The 16,273-nt window shown below is 47.2% G+C and overlaps 1 protein-coding gene across 5 annotated transcripts in view; it reads right to left on the bottom strand.

Annotated features, from left to right (window-relative positions):
- Akap2 (A-kinase anchoring protein 2) overlaps positions 1-16,273 on the bottom strand; it is a 240,776-nt gene that overhangs the window by 19,132 nt on the left and 205,371 nt on the right. For all 5 annotated transcript variants that reach the window (XM_026786658.1, XM_026786656.1, XM_026786657.1 and 2 more), the window contains one exon: positions 10,396-12,829. In XM_026786658.1, coding sequence (XP_026642459.1) covers positions 10,396-12,829 — 2,434 coding nt within the window. The remainder of the gene's footprint in view (positions 1-10,395; positions 12,830-16,273) is intronic.

Genomic DNA, 16,273 nt, shown 5'->3' with positions numbered 1-16,273 from the left:
AGGTGTGTTGATGTGTGGAAGAGCCTTTATGAGAAGACTTCTTGTTTCTGTGTTGATATAGCTATAGCTGTGAACCTCTAATTCATGAGTGGGAGCACAGATCGCTTAAATTCATTTAACAGGAGAACCCTGCTTCATGGAATTCCTACTAATGTCAGAAGGAAAATGGCTCACGAAATTCTCTAATGTATATAGTAGCTGACCAACCTCTAAGAGAAGGCCATGCAAGTCCAGCCAATATCTAAGCAAAGACATAAAGCTGTACACCAGGATTTCTTTTGTTTTTCATATTTAAACTAACTTATTTGCCTGTGGAAGAACAGTTATACTGATCTCATTTAGTTATGGAGTATTATTTAATCACTTCCAATCACACTTTAGCCAATAAATTGAGAGAAATCCTTGAGGGGGAAGTAAGAAAAAGCAGGCCACAAAAGCAGATTAAGTTGGGTGCGGTAGTAAACTCTCGAAATCCTCTCACTAGGGAGGGAGAGGCAGGAAGCTCTCAAGTTCAAGGTCAGCCTGAACTAATACTGGGGGGCGGGTGGGGAAGGAGGGGGCAGAGTGCTTGCCCAGCACATGTGAGGCCCTAGGCTCCACCCCAGTTACTAGCAGTGAGGAAGAAGGCAAACATGAAGACATGAGGGTGAAAATCAGCCCCACATGAACAGAAGGGTCCAGTCAGCAGCAGAATAGCCTCCCTAAGGATTGCCACGCCCTGGTCCCTGAAACTTGTGGTAATGTCGCCCTTGTTAGGTCAAGAAACCCGAAATAAGTGTCACTCAGTGCTTGTGGCTCCACCCATCACTCCTCACCCCGCCCCCTACCCTAAAGCTCTCCCTCAATGGTGGGGCTTCTGCTTCCTTTTCCTCGGCTTCTGATTCCTATATAACGCAGCCATTTTGGACCAGTGGTTTCTTGTGCCCTCAGCTCCTGGCTAGCTTCACTTCTAGATCTTAGTGTCTCTCTCTCTCTCTCTCTCTCTCTCTCTCTCTCTCTCTCTCTCTCTTCCTTCCCCCTGGTCCAGTTCAGTCTGACTCTTCCAGATGTCCTGCCCTCATACCTACAATAAAACCCTCTCCTCAACTGTACCTTGGGGCATTCACATCCTCATTTTTCAGTAATATATGGTAATCCTCCTGCCTCAGCCTCCCCAAATGCATCTACTTCAGCACAAATAAATTTTAAAATATAAAATAAACCAGATCTTTTTTTTTTCTTTTGAAGAGTCTCTCATACAGCCCAGGCTGGTCTCAAACTCCTCTCCTGATTCTCTTGTTTCCACTTCTCAAGTGCTGGCATTACAAAGGTGTTCCATCACACTCAAACTGGAAATATTTATTTTAAATATAATTAGTTCCGGCAGAAATAAATGGATCAACCTGCTCATTTTAACCTTCACTTGCTGGGTTCACTGGGTCAAATTCACAGCTGCAATATAGCCAGGCAGGCTCAGAAGCAAGAAGGGCGCTAATATTTCCCTTGGAACCAGCCCATGCTGTCTCCCACCAAGAGAGGCAAAGGCAACTAGGAAGTCTGAACGTGTTTCCTATCTATGCACCAGAAAGAGTTAAAGCATTTTCTGGTCCAGAGAAGACCTCCATGCTTGGCTGTGTTTTGGGGTTTCCCTCGGGTAGGCTGTACCAGCAGTGGGCAGAATAAAGAATGTGTAACCTTTCTTACTCACAGAATGCAGGGAAGGCTGTGTCTGCTGGGGCACAGCATGTCATCCCTGCCGACTCGAGTCTTCCTCGGGAAAGCCTGAGATGCAGACTTCAGAGGTTTAGATATTTTTGTATGAGTATATAAAGCAAGTTTGAATTTGGGCGATTATTGCACCCTGTCTGCAGAGTCCGTGGTCATAACTCAGAGATCCTTTGTTCCTAACATTTCTCAAGAGAAAAAGCTATCACCCACTTGAATTTAAAAAACCAAACTAAACTGAACAAAAACACCCACCAGATGACGTGCCCAGCCTGCGCCTCTGTCAATGGCCTCTTTTCTTCACATAGCTGGGGGGGGGGGGGTGTGAGTCAACCAGCATCTGAAGCCGCTCAGATGAACCCAGAGCCGCAGTTTCCACTTCCTCATCATCAGCCCCCCCAACACGTGGGCTTGTGCAGCTCCTGCTGTGACCCCCACACCAGGAGCAATCTTCCTTCTTTTTATCTCTTCCTTTGAAGGCCCCCAGGTGGGAGAATGGGATGCTGGGAACTTTAAGATCATAAACACAAGAATAAGAAAGGCCCTGGAAGGTGGAATAAGTCTGAAGAACTAGCAAATATGGTTGCTTCGAAGTTAGTTGGGGCAGGCAGGAGGGGATGGATCGCTGAGTCTAGGTGGCTACTCTGTGAACCTGAATGGAAGAAAGTGAGACCCTAGGAGGGGAGGAGCTCTGTTTCTCTGAAGATGATTGGTTTAAAATGCGATTAGAAGACAGAGATGAAGCGGGGATGGTGGTGGTACGTGCCCTTAATCCCAGCACAGGGTTCCTCTGTCCAGCCTCGGCGGCCCTGGAACTCACTCGGTAGTCCAGGCAAGCCTCAAACTCAAGAGATCTGCCTGAAGAGTGCTGGGGTTAAAGGTGTGTGTTCTGTTCTGAGATTCTCTAGGGAGCACTTCTATGGCAGTGTGTGTAAATTTAGTGCCACTGAGTACATTTCAGCATCCTTTGTGTTTTGACATAGTAAAACTCCTTCCCGAAGTCAGGAAAGGTTTACATGGGAAACCTTAATTCTCAGGGAGTTCTCTCAACTAGAATGAAACCGACCCGTACAGCACGTTCAGGTATGTATCTGGAGGTCATAGCCACTGTAAAAGAACAGCTTATCGGTGGCACTGCTGACGTCTCTAGGCCTTTTCTTAAAGCCTAGAAGCAACCATAAATCCATAGTAATGAACCTTAAAGACAGTTTTAAGGGGCTGGAGAGATGGCTCAGCGGTTAGGAGCACTGGTTGCTCTTCCAGAGGACCCAGGTTCAGTTCCCAGCACCCACATGGCAGCTCACAACTGTCTGTAATTTCAGTTCAGAGGATCTGAAACCCTCACACTGATGTCCATAAAATGAAATTAAATTAATTTTAAAAAGTAGTTTTAAAGATTTATTTATCTCATGCACGTGAGAGTTTTGCTTGCGTGTATTATGCACAGTACATACATGTCTGGTACCTGCAGAGATTAGAAATGCGCTTTTTGACCCCTTGAACTGGAGCTGAATGGCTATGATCCAACATTTGAGTGCCGGGAACAGAACCAGGGTCATCCGAAAGAACAAGTGCTCTCCGCCACTAAGCCACCTCTCCAGTCCGGTAATACCGATTCTTGGGAGCCTTTTATGTGCCAGACAGTGTTTTCAAATTTTTGGGAAGGCTGTTACTCTATTGTTCCCATTCTTACTGAAGAGGAAACAGGTGAAATGAACTATTCGCACAGTTAGCACGGAACTGAACTTCAGATGTGACTCCAGAGGAGTAACTGGCTCCTTTAAAGAACCTACCATCCTTGACTGGTTCTTTTGTATAATCCCCCTCTCCCAGTTAGCCGTCCACACCCTCGCAGAGACTTATTCACAAAGATCAAATGCATCCGAAAAGCCAAGCTCCTTGGGAAGTACACAAGTCTAGTAGGAGTCGCGGTCATATCCTGTCCAGGCTCCAGCAGTCACGGGTCGGGACATCCTGCTCCCAAGCTGCCTTTGATTAGCTCACATTCCTCAACAGGGATCTTGCAAGAATTAGGCCTTTTGATTCACTTCCTCTCTGTAAGATTAAGACTGAAGACTTTCCTTGTCTGTGGCTGAGTCTGATTCCTGGGAAAGAGTTGTCTTAATTCCCAGAGCACGGAGTAGCCAGGCACGTATTAGCAATGAGGACCCCATGTGGTGCCTCCCACAAGGTGTGAGCACAACCAGGAGGCGAGGCTGGGTCAATCACCCAGGGTCAATCAGCAAAGGAGCTAACACGACTTGAATACGGAAGAACTGACGTCCACGGGAGGGAGTTAAACTGAAGAGAAAGGGTTTGCTTTCTTCAAATGGTGTTACCCGAAAGCCATGACCATGTACGGGCCTGCACAGAGGATAGCCTGGAGTCTAATCCTTCTCGGGATCGAGATTGACAGGTTAGAGCACGACAGTTAGTTTTCAAAGCCTTTGAGAGTAATGTCCAAAAGTAACACTGCATTCATGTGGGCTTTCCTTATCGATTTCTTTAGAAACAGTGGGTACTTTATAAAGAAAGACATTTGTTGGGTTAAGATCAGTGAAGTACAGGGAAGTTCAAAGGGACAGAGAATGTTTAAAAGGCAACTATCATGCTCCATGACTACCAGTGACCAAATGTCATTGACTTTGATCTCCATGTGTTCAATCAAAAGAGCAAACACCAATCCCTGCTCATTCTCAGATTAATCCAGCTCCTTTGTAGGTTTTGGGTATGAACTTGACACTGGAGTGAATGGCTAAGCTTCTTCCTGGGAAATGAATTGGCAGAGAAAACTTAAAAGGCAACCAGCCTAGATAGCTAACATGCCCCCATCTGCCTAAATCATTGAATAGTGCCAGGAATTTAGCCTATATTCAGTTCTGAAAATACCAGCAAGCCATCAAGGTCACCTCTTTGGGCCAAACCCATGCACATAGGCCATTGATAGCTTAGAACTACATAGATGGTTGAATGGATGGGGATAGACAGAAAGATAGACAGACAGACAGACAGACAGACAGACAGGTAGATAGGTAGATTAATTCCAGGGCAGCCTGAGCTAAGAGTAAGACTTTGTCTCAAAAAAAAAGTTTATGTAATGTGTATACACATTCATGTGTACACATGTGTATATAGTTTCATGTCTTCATATCATGTGTATGTATTGGGAGGAGGAAGTTAAGTGCTGGCAAATGAGACAATATGAATGAAGTAACTAGTACTGCATACTGCTTTTAAGGTCTTGCTAAGCTGCAGCCAGCAGGATTAGATTCACGCAGCAAAGAATGTTCAGGAAACAGAGCAACGGACACCAAGCACCTGTTGGACATTCCACATAAAGCTGAGGCTGCTTCACACAGCCAGCTGGACTTCTCTGAGCTGTCTCAACTGGGTTCGCCGTACTTCCTGATGGAAAGTTTTATTCCATTACAGTCTAAAAGAATCCCCCCAACCCCTCCCCCCCCAGCAGCTGCCAGCAGGTGCAATGAAGTTTGGCCTCCTCTGGCTTTGCTTGTTTGTTTGTTTGTTTGTTTGTTTTGGGCTTTTTGAGACAGGCTTTCTCTGTGTAACAGCGCTGGCTATCCTGAAACTAGCTTTTGTAGACCAGGCTGGCCTCGAACTCACAGAGATCCACCTGCCTCTGCCTCCTGAGTGCTGGAATTAAAGGTGTGCACCACCACTGCCCAGTCATCCTCTGACTCTCTTAGCACAGAACAAGCCACAGGCTCCACTGCAGAGGCATTGTTCTAACATCTACCAGTACTTGGGATTTTCTGCTTACAATTTCCCTTTATGATATTTGAAGATAATAAAGAGGAAGGGGTAACAAGCCAGTTAATACTTTTTATTTTAAGGTAATAATCAACTCATGCAGAACTATAGGCCAAACTGACAACAAGATTTCCTCTAAATTTTTCTTTGTGTGAGTGAATGTGGAGGGGGGGGGGGAATGGAGGGTGGAGCATGTTCAGACAAGTTCTTATTATGTTATTCAGGCTAGCCTTAACTTTCCAGTGTTGTTCAGGCTGGCCCCGTAACCCTGTCTCATCCTGAGTGCTAGGATTTCAGACATATGGCACTAAGCCTATTTACACAGCCATCTGGTCATCCACTATGAAAAGACACAGGCAGATGCTCCAAGCTGTGGGGCTCGATGTTCACACCTACCTTTTTTTTCTTTAACCGTTCCCCATAATAATACCACTTCACCTCGAAAACCATCCAGCTTGCTCTATCAGGTCAACATCCGGTGTGAAAACAGAAACTATCCGAAAACAAAGTTGCTCACCACCTCCCTGAACGTCCCTGGCATTCTTAGAAGCTGGGAATGAAACCGGGTGATACCTAATAATAGATACAAGCACTGAGAACTGGGTATCAGCACCCACAAAATGCAAGGACTTTGGGGGGCTCTTAATTATTGTTTGGGTTTTAAAAGATGTTTGGGGAGGCATACTCCATTCTCTCCTCAAGGGTATTTTACTCTAATGTATGGGTTTCCCCTTCAAACTGGGCTCATACACCTGTCAAGGGGCTTCTTTTTCTTCTTCCTTTCTGAGGTATGGGGATTGAACCCATGGCCTTGTGCATGCTCAGCAAGCGCTCTACCACTGAACTCCCCCAGCCTTTTCCTTCCTTGTTTATTTTGAGAAAGGATCTTGTTAAGCTATCTAAACTGGCCTCCTGCTCTCTCTAGCACAGACAGGCCTTGAACATGACGTCCCTGCTTCAGCCTCCCAGGCAGATAGAACTATATGCCTTCACCACTCCTTTATAAAGGGGGTAGGAGAAGGAGACACCTTCCACGCATCTTGTCAATACCTAGCCTTTGGAGGATTTCTTAGCTAACAGGGGGAAGAATCTGCATGTCTCTCCTTCTCTGGCACACCTGTTCTCAGTGGATTTTATCAGTTTACAGTCTTAGGGTGCAGCATGTGGCCAGCACGATTTCTCCCAGATAAGGAGTGAGTTATTACTTTTCGGCACCTACTATCATTAATCTGATCCGAATCACACAGAAAACCAACTGAGTCACTTCTGGCAGGAAGCATGAAGCGGTGCAGAAGAGAGCTAGCAATATTTCATTCATAAAAGTCCATGTTGGAACCAGAAGTTCTAAGCCACAAATTGCCAGAGTAATGTGTCAGCTTCCCCCTGGCCAAGCAATACTCCAGAGGTTTCCAGGAGTGGAAAGAAAAGAAAAGTGAAGTTTTTATTCACTTAAATTTTGATTCATCTTTCCACGTTGTGATTCTAGGAAGCCATGGTGTCTTTTCTGCATATTCTGGCTATAAATATGAATTAATGGGGTCTGTGTGCATCATACTATGACTATGTTCAATGTGGCAACAAGATCAGGACAGAGCATACACACCGATAAATTACTGTCTCTCCCCCACCACATCCAGTTTGGTTTTTTGAGACAGGGTTTCTTTGTGTAACAGCTTTGGTTGTCAAAGAACTAGCTCTTGTAGATCAGGCTAGCCTCGAACTCACAGAGATCTACCTCCCTTTGCCTCCTGAGTGCTGGGATTAAAAGTGTGCCATCACCACTGCCCAGCACTTTTTTGTTTGTTTTCTGAGATGGGTCTTTCTACAGAGCATAGACCTGGCTGTCCTGGAACTCACAACGTAGACCGGGCTGAGCTCGAACTCATAGAGATCCTCTTGCCTCTGCCTCCTGAATATTGGATTAAAAATGGGCATCATACCTGACAGTTACTATCTTTTTAGAGGGACTAAACTGAATGCTGTGAGGATAAGACATGGGGAAGGAGACCAGCATCCACACAGAAGAAGCTTCGGGAGAAACTGGAACCAGGCTGCTGGAGGTCAAGGAGCAAACACTGGAACCCTGGCTTCTTGTAGAGCAAACCCAATGCTAACAGGGAAGCCTGACGAGTGCATCAGCTAAATGCAGACAAAGTAGCAGCACGTCTCACACTCAACAGTTGATATGTTAGAAGTAAAGCTCGGGGCAATGCGTGAGAGGCTCCATCGAGACCAAGTGGGGAATCCAGAATACCTGCTGCTGTGGTCTGGTGTTTGAGAACCCCATGCATCCTTGAAATGTAGGTACCAGTGTATGCTTTCAGCGGGGAGCTTCAGACAGGTGACGCAAAAGTGAGGTCTGAGTCAACAGGGATGGGATTAATGCCCTTATGAAAGAGGCCACAAGGGACTACGTGTCTTCCTCCTTCCCACCACATGAGGATATCAGGAGGGGGTTCTATCTATAAACCAGAATGTAGGTCCTTGCAGAGCCTTAATCTTGGACATCCCACTATAAAACTGTAAGAAATAAATTTCTATTGTTCATAAATTACTCAGCCCAAGGTGTTTTGTTATAGTGTCCATTCGACCATAATATGGACTTTAGAAAAGGTTTTAAAAAAAAAAAATAGACTTTTCTCCAGGACAGGATGCTCAGCTGCCATCCGTGTCAAGCCAGCTCTCAGCCCCAAAGAGTTTCAAGTGAACTTGACAACTGAGAATTGCCAGGAAAAGCCACGATCTTGTGGCTAACCACTAACAAAAACTTTCCCTGACAGTTTTCCTGCCTTAAGCACTCAACTGGCTCTGGCCTGGGACCAGGAGGAATTAAAGGCCCATCAAGGAGATCTCTGTGCTCTTCCTCCTCCACCTCCCTTCCCTTTCCTTCCTGAACAACTTGGTCCAAGAGTCATTCGGTGGTGCTAAAAAACATGAGGTCTGCAGAGGGTTGGGAGGAGCCACCGTGAGTCAGAGCAAGGTGGACAAGGGACAGGGTCTCTTTATTAAGAGAGGTAAACAGCACAGAGGGGTGGGCACAGTGATCGCCTAGAAATGAATACTGGTACATAATTTGATGAAGAAAACACGAGTTTGGTTCCATGGTGTGGCTAGAGAGGTCAAACAACATATTGAGGATATCAAGAAGCTGCATATATGGGAAGGGAGGCTGGAAATGTGGAAAGAGAAAAGGTGTTTTGTAGAACACGTCCTCTGAACAAAACAGCCGCCATCTGCACCAGACCCAGCGACACCGGGTTGCAGGAGACTATCACCAGTGGGTATGTTGACTGTTCCCTCAGAGAAAGAGGGAGTGGGGACGGTCACTGAACCCTCATCTGAGAGTCCTGCTACTCCGCCTTGCCCGTCCTTGGCATTTGTATGCAGTACTGTGCGCAGCCTCCAGGTCTCCGGAGTCTCTAGAATCCATAGGCCAGGGAAGGTTAACCAAAGGGGGAACTCTATTTATGCAGTTATGAGGAAGCAATCATCCAAGCTAGATAAACATCTCGGTGTAGCAACTTTGGGGTCAATATGCAACCCTGCACCCGTGCTTTGTAAATAAGTTCAACAAGCTCATGGGCTCCCCAGGGTGACTTTGGTGAACTGTACTCTGATTTGACTGTGGGAGCTTATAAAGGGGGGGGGTAGGTGGGAATTGTTTGTCTCCCCCAGGGAAGGAATTCGTATGACAAATATGAGGAGCTCTATTAAATCAGAATGAAAAGATGCCTGGGTGGGTAAAACCACTTGCCATGTACCCCTGACGTTCTGAGTTTGGATCCCGAGAATCTGAGTCAAAATCTAGATGCAGTAGTGCGCATTTGTATTCCTGGTGCCCCAACAGGCAGAGATGAAAGACACACAGGGAAGCCTGAAGACTGGCTAGCCTGGGCTACACAGCCCAGGTGCAGCAACAACAGCCTGCTCAACAAGGTGGAAGGTGAGAACTGATTCCTGAAAGGTATCAAGTGGCCTCCAAATGCACAGCATGACATGAGCATGCTCACAGTCTCTCTCTTTTACACACACAAACACACACACACACTTACCAGTTTTTGAAAAAGATCTCTGCATGAATCCATGTTTCATAGATAGATAGATAGATAGATAGATAGATAGATAGATAGATAGATAGATAGATAGATAGATAGATAGATGGATGACAGATAAATAAGACACACATACAGGTAGATGTTGAAAATTCTGTCCATTGAGGCTGCCGGTGAGCACTAATAACCCAACATTAATTTGCATGAGGTTGGGAGGTTGTGAACATTCTGAAAAATGTCTGAGGAAGACATAGCTAGGCCATCTCATGGTATGAGCATCCCAGAGTAGACTTAGAAAGAAACCAAGATGGTTAGAATGTCACACTGGGTGTTATCTTATGGGACCACCTTACATGTGGTCTATTATTGCATGGTTGTAACTGGTTGTGATCATATAAATGAAACCAAACCTACCCACAAAGAACATGGATAGAGTTGTCTATAGCCAGCAACACTGAGTCATGGTGACCATCACTTCCAGGAAGAAAGCCAGTATCCCAAAAGGGGTTGTAGAACACATCCCCCAAAATAGATGGATTTAGCTCTAGCTTTTGAAGGTCCAGTTACTGATTTGAAGACACAGATGGCACATGGGTGCACTCTACCAGGGTCTACGCCACATTTGACCAAAAAGCAACCCTCCAATGGGAAAAAAAATTAAACAATCTATACAATAAATCAAGACTAGGCAGACTGAGAGGCAAAGAGCCCTGGTACCCACGGAGAAATAGCAACCACCACCTAAGTTTGGCATCCTCGCAGTCGCGGAAATCCTCCTGCCACAGGCATAACGGAGGCTCCCCACAGAACGGTGGAAGCAGCAGGTGCTCTACACGACACCTGGGCTCAGGATGCGGCTGTCACTCACCTGGAGCAGTTTTGTAGCAGGGAGTTCTGGAAGGCAGCGATGGGGCATTCTTGGCCCTGGGGCTGGGGACGCTCTGGGCCGCTTGTCTCTGTCGCTTCAGCTCCTCTTCCCTTTCCTGGGCTGCTCGGATCTCTTCTTCGATCATGGACAAAGTCCGCTGCTTCCTTGACCTTAGTTTGAAGGGCCCAACCATGACATCAGACTCTTGCGTAGCCAGGAGGGAGGCTGTGCTTCTCAGCTCGGCTGCTTCTGAATACTTGCTGAAGTAGCCTCCTTCGGGCCTGCTCTCTTCCATGTTGACTGGCCCGCTAGGCTGTACAGCTGCCAGTGGCTGGGAGGGCCCCTTTTCCCTGAGTGCCTTGTCCTCCACGGGGAGGATCTTTGGTAACACATCCCTTTTCTCTTGAACGGGAGAGGACACCTGAGGTGGCGCAAACATGCTCTGGGGTTTCCCAGTGCCAGAAGCCAGGCTTTCGGCTTCCTCGGCTGTTGCTTCGGGTCCCTGCTGCTCTGGCTCCTCCTTGCTGGTGTACGGCTCAGCCTTATCCACCTGCTCAGCTATGGCTTGTTGGATGGCATTCTGCACCAGGAGCCCAGCCTGATACTCCAAGGGGTCATCCACCGATGGGGAATCTCCCAGTGTGGAAGAAGGAGAATAGAAACCATGGTCGCTGAAGGACTTGGAGACTCCTTCTTGGCCCTCTGAGGGGTTGTCTGTTTGGGGAGTCTGGAGCAGAGGGAAGTCAGCCAGAGAGTTTTCCTGAAGGGCACTGGGTGTCTCGTTGGAAGCCCCGCTGTCACTAATGTTGTCCATGCTGAAGTCATTGGACAGAGTCTCCAGGACAGTGGTGTCCTGAGACCTCACAGACAGTTCGTCCAAACCTGAGTCCAGCTCCTCTTGGGTCAAAGACACATTGACAGATCTTGAAAACTGGTCCAAAATCCCATGATCTTCGTCCTTGACTACAGTAAGCACGGCCCGGGCACTCGTGAACTCCCCATCCTCTGCCCACAATTTAGACAAGGGTCCACGTTTAGAAGGCTCACTGTATGGCCCTTCCTTTCCCTGAGTGGCAGTGCTACCCGGGCCTGCTCCTGGAGACTGGTTCTCGGATACACAGGACTCTCTCTGTCCCTTGGCTGCCTGGCTGCTGCAATCTTCCAGAGGTCCCCCAAGGGTAGCTGGTCTCAAGATGGTTGGTGGCTTATCTGAGTTGAGGGATCCAAGTGGTCTGTAGAACGGCTTGATGGAGAAAAGCCGTGGTGTGCTCTGGCCCTTGGCCACCGTTTGCCGGGAATTCTCCATCAGCTGGAACTGCTTGCGTGCTGCAGAGAAGTCAATCTGCTCGGTGACCACATCCTCTTTGGTGCGTTCAATGCCGTCTAGGTGTTCGTGAGAAGCTGGGGCTATGCAGGGCTGGGGCAGGGGCGGTTGCTGCTGTTGCTGTTGCTGCTGCTGCAGCTGTTGCTGTAGCTGTAGCTGTTCCTGCTGTGCCCTTCTCTCTTTGCGCTCCTTGTACTTTCTGTGTGACTCCAGATGTTCCTCGTCCAGCTGCTCCTCAATAGTTTTTTCCTGGGGGGGATTCCACCACTTGGCGGCAATGCCCGGATTCTTCTTCACAGCCTGACTCCGGATGAGCTCCCGCCGCTCCTTCTCCAGCTCGAGCATCTCTTCCGAGGGCCTCACTTTCCGCACGCAGAACTGCTCCCTCTCCCGTTCATCCTCCTCGAAGAGCTTGGAGGGTTTCTTGTCCTCATGGAAGGCCCGCAGCTCAAACTTGGCCTCCTTCTTCAGCGTGGTGAGCGTGAACTCCCCATCTCGGGAGGAGCAGTGCGAGCTGGTAGAGGAGCTGGGACTGGCAGGGGCCTGCAGGCCGTCCCCCAGCATGCCTTGGGGCTGGTCAATGGCGTGCCCATTGGCTCTTTCTCCTTCAGCCATGGTGTCAGAAGGGCTTCTACTGAGCTCAATGTGAGGAGGCACCTGCCTGCCGGATGCTTTCTCAGTGGGTTCGGCCTGAGTAGCTGAGGGGGTAGGTGTATGGGCAGGTGAGCCCAGGCTGCTCACCAGTATGGCCGCGCCAGGCTCTGGGGAGGAGATTCCGTTGTAAGTCCCATCCACAGAGGAGTCACAGCAATTGGCCTCCAGCACCTCGTCTAGATATTGGATCTCTCTGACGACATCGTTATCTAAGGACTCATGGTGATCAGCGAGGAGGCCATTGTGTGAGGGCGAGTATAAGGGGGAAGAGTGGTCCTTGGAATGGGGGGTAGAGGTGACTCCAGGCACACTTTTACATTCTGCCACGGACACCTCAATTTCCATGTTTTTGTGATCTGGGGAGGGAGAGCTGGCAGCAGGCTCCAGGCGAGTGTCACCACAGTTGTCCTGCTTGCTTCTCAGCTGGTTAGCATCCTCCGAAAGCTGGGGAGGCTTCTGGAAGAAAGAGAAAACACAAGCATGGGTGAGATGCCCATTTCTGGATAGAGACGCACAGAGCTTCACTCATGGTAACACAGAGGAAACAGGAACGAACAGCGGCACGTGCTTTTTCTTTTGAATAGAGATCTCTCTTCAATACTCTTTTAAATATCCATTCTGTGTGGTGACGTGTGCCTAGCTCTCCTGGTTAGCTTAAACTATCAAGTTGATATAGCCTAGATCATCTGAGAGGAGAGCCAGAATTACAGAATGTGCCTGTGCGCATGTCTAGGAGGGATTATCTTGTCGGTTAATGGATGAAGAAGGCCCATCCCTCTGTGGACAGTGCTATCCTATGCCATCCCACTGTGGACAGTGCTATCCTATGCCATCCCACTGTGGACAGTGCTATCCCTACACAGAGAGGCCTGAAAGCTAATTAAATGTAAGCCAAGCTCTGAGCCAGTCAGCAAGCAGCGTCCTTCGTGATCCCTGCTACATTTCTTGACAGGTAAGTGAGTTCATAGGCTGGAGGAAACATTGCGTGAACTAGCAAACAGGGCCTGCTTTGAGTTCCTGCCTTGACTTCCCTCGGTGATGAACTATGATCTAGCACTATAAGCCAAACAAACCCCATGCTCCCCTAAGCTGCTTTCGGCCAGGGTGCTCTACACAGCAAGAGAAAATAAGCCTGACCGCTAACACACACAAGATTCATCTGAAATGTTATCTCCTAAAGTAGCAGAAAGGGTCAGCAGGATAGTTCAGTGGGGAAAAGCACCTGCCATCAAGCCCGAGGATGCAAGTTAACCCTAGGGCCCACAAAGTGGAAAGAAAGAACCAACTCTTGCTAGCTGTTCTCGGACCTCCACACGCACACTGAGGTACGCAAGCATGCAGATATGCGCGCACGCGCACACGCAAAGAAAAACGTTACATGAAACAAAACTAAAGTAGAAGACATTGCATAGTGAATGTACAGCTGTTACAGACAATCACAGGCTTCTGACGAGACTATTTCTAGGCACCCCCAAGTATATAAAGAAGGTCTTTCTGTGGAACTACTTTTCTTCTCAAAGACATATAATTCTTGGTTGGATGTAACACAACTATTCTGGGGATAAGATACCTTAGGACTCTTTCCATATTCTATACCGGAAAGCAGTAGATCCCTTTCCTGGCTTCTCACAAGCTGCAGTTCCCCACTGCCAAGGCTGCAATTGACCATATGCGTTACAAACACCATAACCAAGGCCACTAACTACAGTTCTGTTTTCAGGACTGCATAATACAACTCTCCTTAGCTACCCAAAGCTGTAAAGAGCTAGTGGCCAATGGCATGGTCACTCCAGTTTCTAAAATGTTTCTACACAGCATCATAATCTGTGGTTAATAAGAACATGGGGTCTTAGTTTTTCATAGGACATCACATTTTCCTCTCAATTGTCGCATCTGCGTAGTCTTGTTATCTGGCTGCTCACCTGTTACTCTGAGGGTTTTTTTTTATTATATATTAAAAATATATATACACACATGTATATATACATATATATGTATGTGTGTGTATACACACACACACACACCCTCAGCTGGATCTCTGTGGGTTTGAGGCCAGCCTGGTCTATAGAGAGTTCTAAGACACTCAAGGCTACACAGAGAAATTCTGTCTTCAAAAAAAAAAAAAAGTTCTTTTTTTTGGTATACAAAACAATGCCTTTGATTATGACATGTTCATACATTGTCCGTCCCTTGGTTTCATTTACCCCTTCCTTCATCCCACTAGAATCACTAATGCTTTTATTAGTTTCTGTTTTTGTTGCTGTTTGCTTTGTTTTTCCAGACAGGATTTCTGTGTATAACCCTGGCTGTCCTGGAACTCACCATGTAGACCACGCTGACTTTGAACTCATAGATCGGCCTGCCTCTGCCCTCAGCTTCTGGGATTAAAGGCCACCACTTTGATCATCACGAATTGGGGGCTCTTTCATCTTTAGAATGAAGCAGGATGCCTGTCAATACTGGTTTTACTACCACCTTCCTGATTTTATGCCAGTGGGAGCGTTGAGCCTGCTATGCAAACGCTACCACCAAGCTGCATCCTCGGCTCTTCACTGGCATTTTAATGAAGCAAAGCCATGTTTCATAAGGTGGGTATCAGCACCTTCTACTCCTCTCTTTAGGAATGACAGAAACATACTGAGGATAAGCATTTGTCTAGCATGCATGGGACCCCCCCTAGGTTCACTCTCCAGGACTGGAAGGCAGGAGTTTCAAAAACAAAATTCAGAAATTTTCAGTGCAGAAACTTAGTGGCAGACATTCAGCTCCAGTAAGCGAGGGCCGAAGCTGGCTCGCTCTGTGGAACGTGATTGCAGAATGAGCAGCGCAACCGGGGAAGGTGCTGGAAGGTGCGAGTCACTTCCGACTCCAGCCTCGGCAAGCCGGTGATTAACTACAGGAAAGTGGAAAGTAATAGGAGGCTAGTGGGAACACAAGAAAGTTAAAAAGAACAAAACGAAAACCACGGCTTTGCTGAAACACCTCAGAACAACTGCGAAGGAAGATACTATCGTATAAAGGAAGAGAAACAGAAGACATTTACTCAGTGATATCATTAAACAGGCAGGGAATGTATTTGGCAGAGTCTGATGAAATGAGAAGCAACCTTAAGCCCTGGGTGACAAAGCCTTTTCCTGAAGAAGAAAAAAAAGATGGACTTCCCACGCTGCCTGTGAAGCCACAAGTTTATTCCAGAGTTTTCATAGAGTAAGGCCAAATGAAGCCCTTGACTCCATTGGGGCTCTGTCAGTCTCTAAAACAGGGGTGCCCAGCCCGTCTTCCACAGCACTTTCAAGGAACTGGATATTTGGCTCCTGCATCAACCCTGTCCTTTTCTCCTAAGCACTTCAAAGCTCAAGAGTGCCAAGCTGATCCACTGACGGCTCTTTCGAGAGCCCAGGAACCGTGCCTAGATCACAAGGGAATCCTTCATGAACTAGAAGCAGCCGGGTATGAAATGCTGAAAGCCTGAAAAAGAGTACGTTTTTGCCATGTCAAAAATAAAATATATATATACACAAGAATAATATATAATATATAATATACATATATAAGGGGCTTTGAGTTAGAAATGACAACACAAGTTCTATGTCTTCTGTTAAACTGAGTTAAATAGGGGTTTGAAATGGCTCGGTCAGTATGGTGTTTACATGAAGACCTGAGTTTTGCCCCAGAACCCATGTAAGAAAGCCAGCTGTGGTGGTAGCCTGTGCTTGTAATCCCTGTGCTGGAGATGCAGACATGGGAGGACCCTGGGACCAGCCAGCCTGGGCTAATTTAAGAATCCCAGGGAGCAACTCAAAAATCAAAGGACACAGAAATTTGACCTTAGGTCTTCATATTCTCTCTCTCTCTCTCTCTCTCTCTCTCTCTCTCTCTCTCTCTCTCTCTCTCTCTCTC

The sequence above is a fragment of the Microtus ochrogaster genome, linkage group LG5, assembly GCF_000317375.1.
Source record: "Microtus ochrogaster isolate Prairie Vole_2 linkage group LG5, MicOch1.0, whole genome shotgun sequence".
Taxonomy (NCBI): Eukaryota; Metazoa; Chordata; class Mammalia; order Rodentia; family Cricetidae; genus Microtus; species Microtus ochrogaster.
This window is presented reverse-complemented; position numbering and strand designations above follow the sequence as displayed.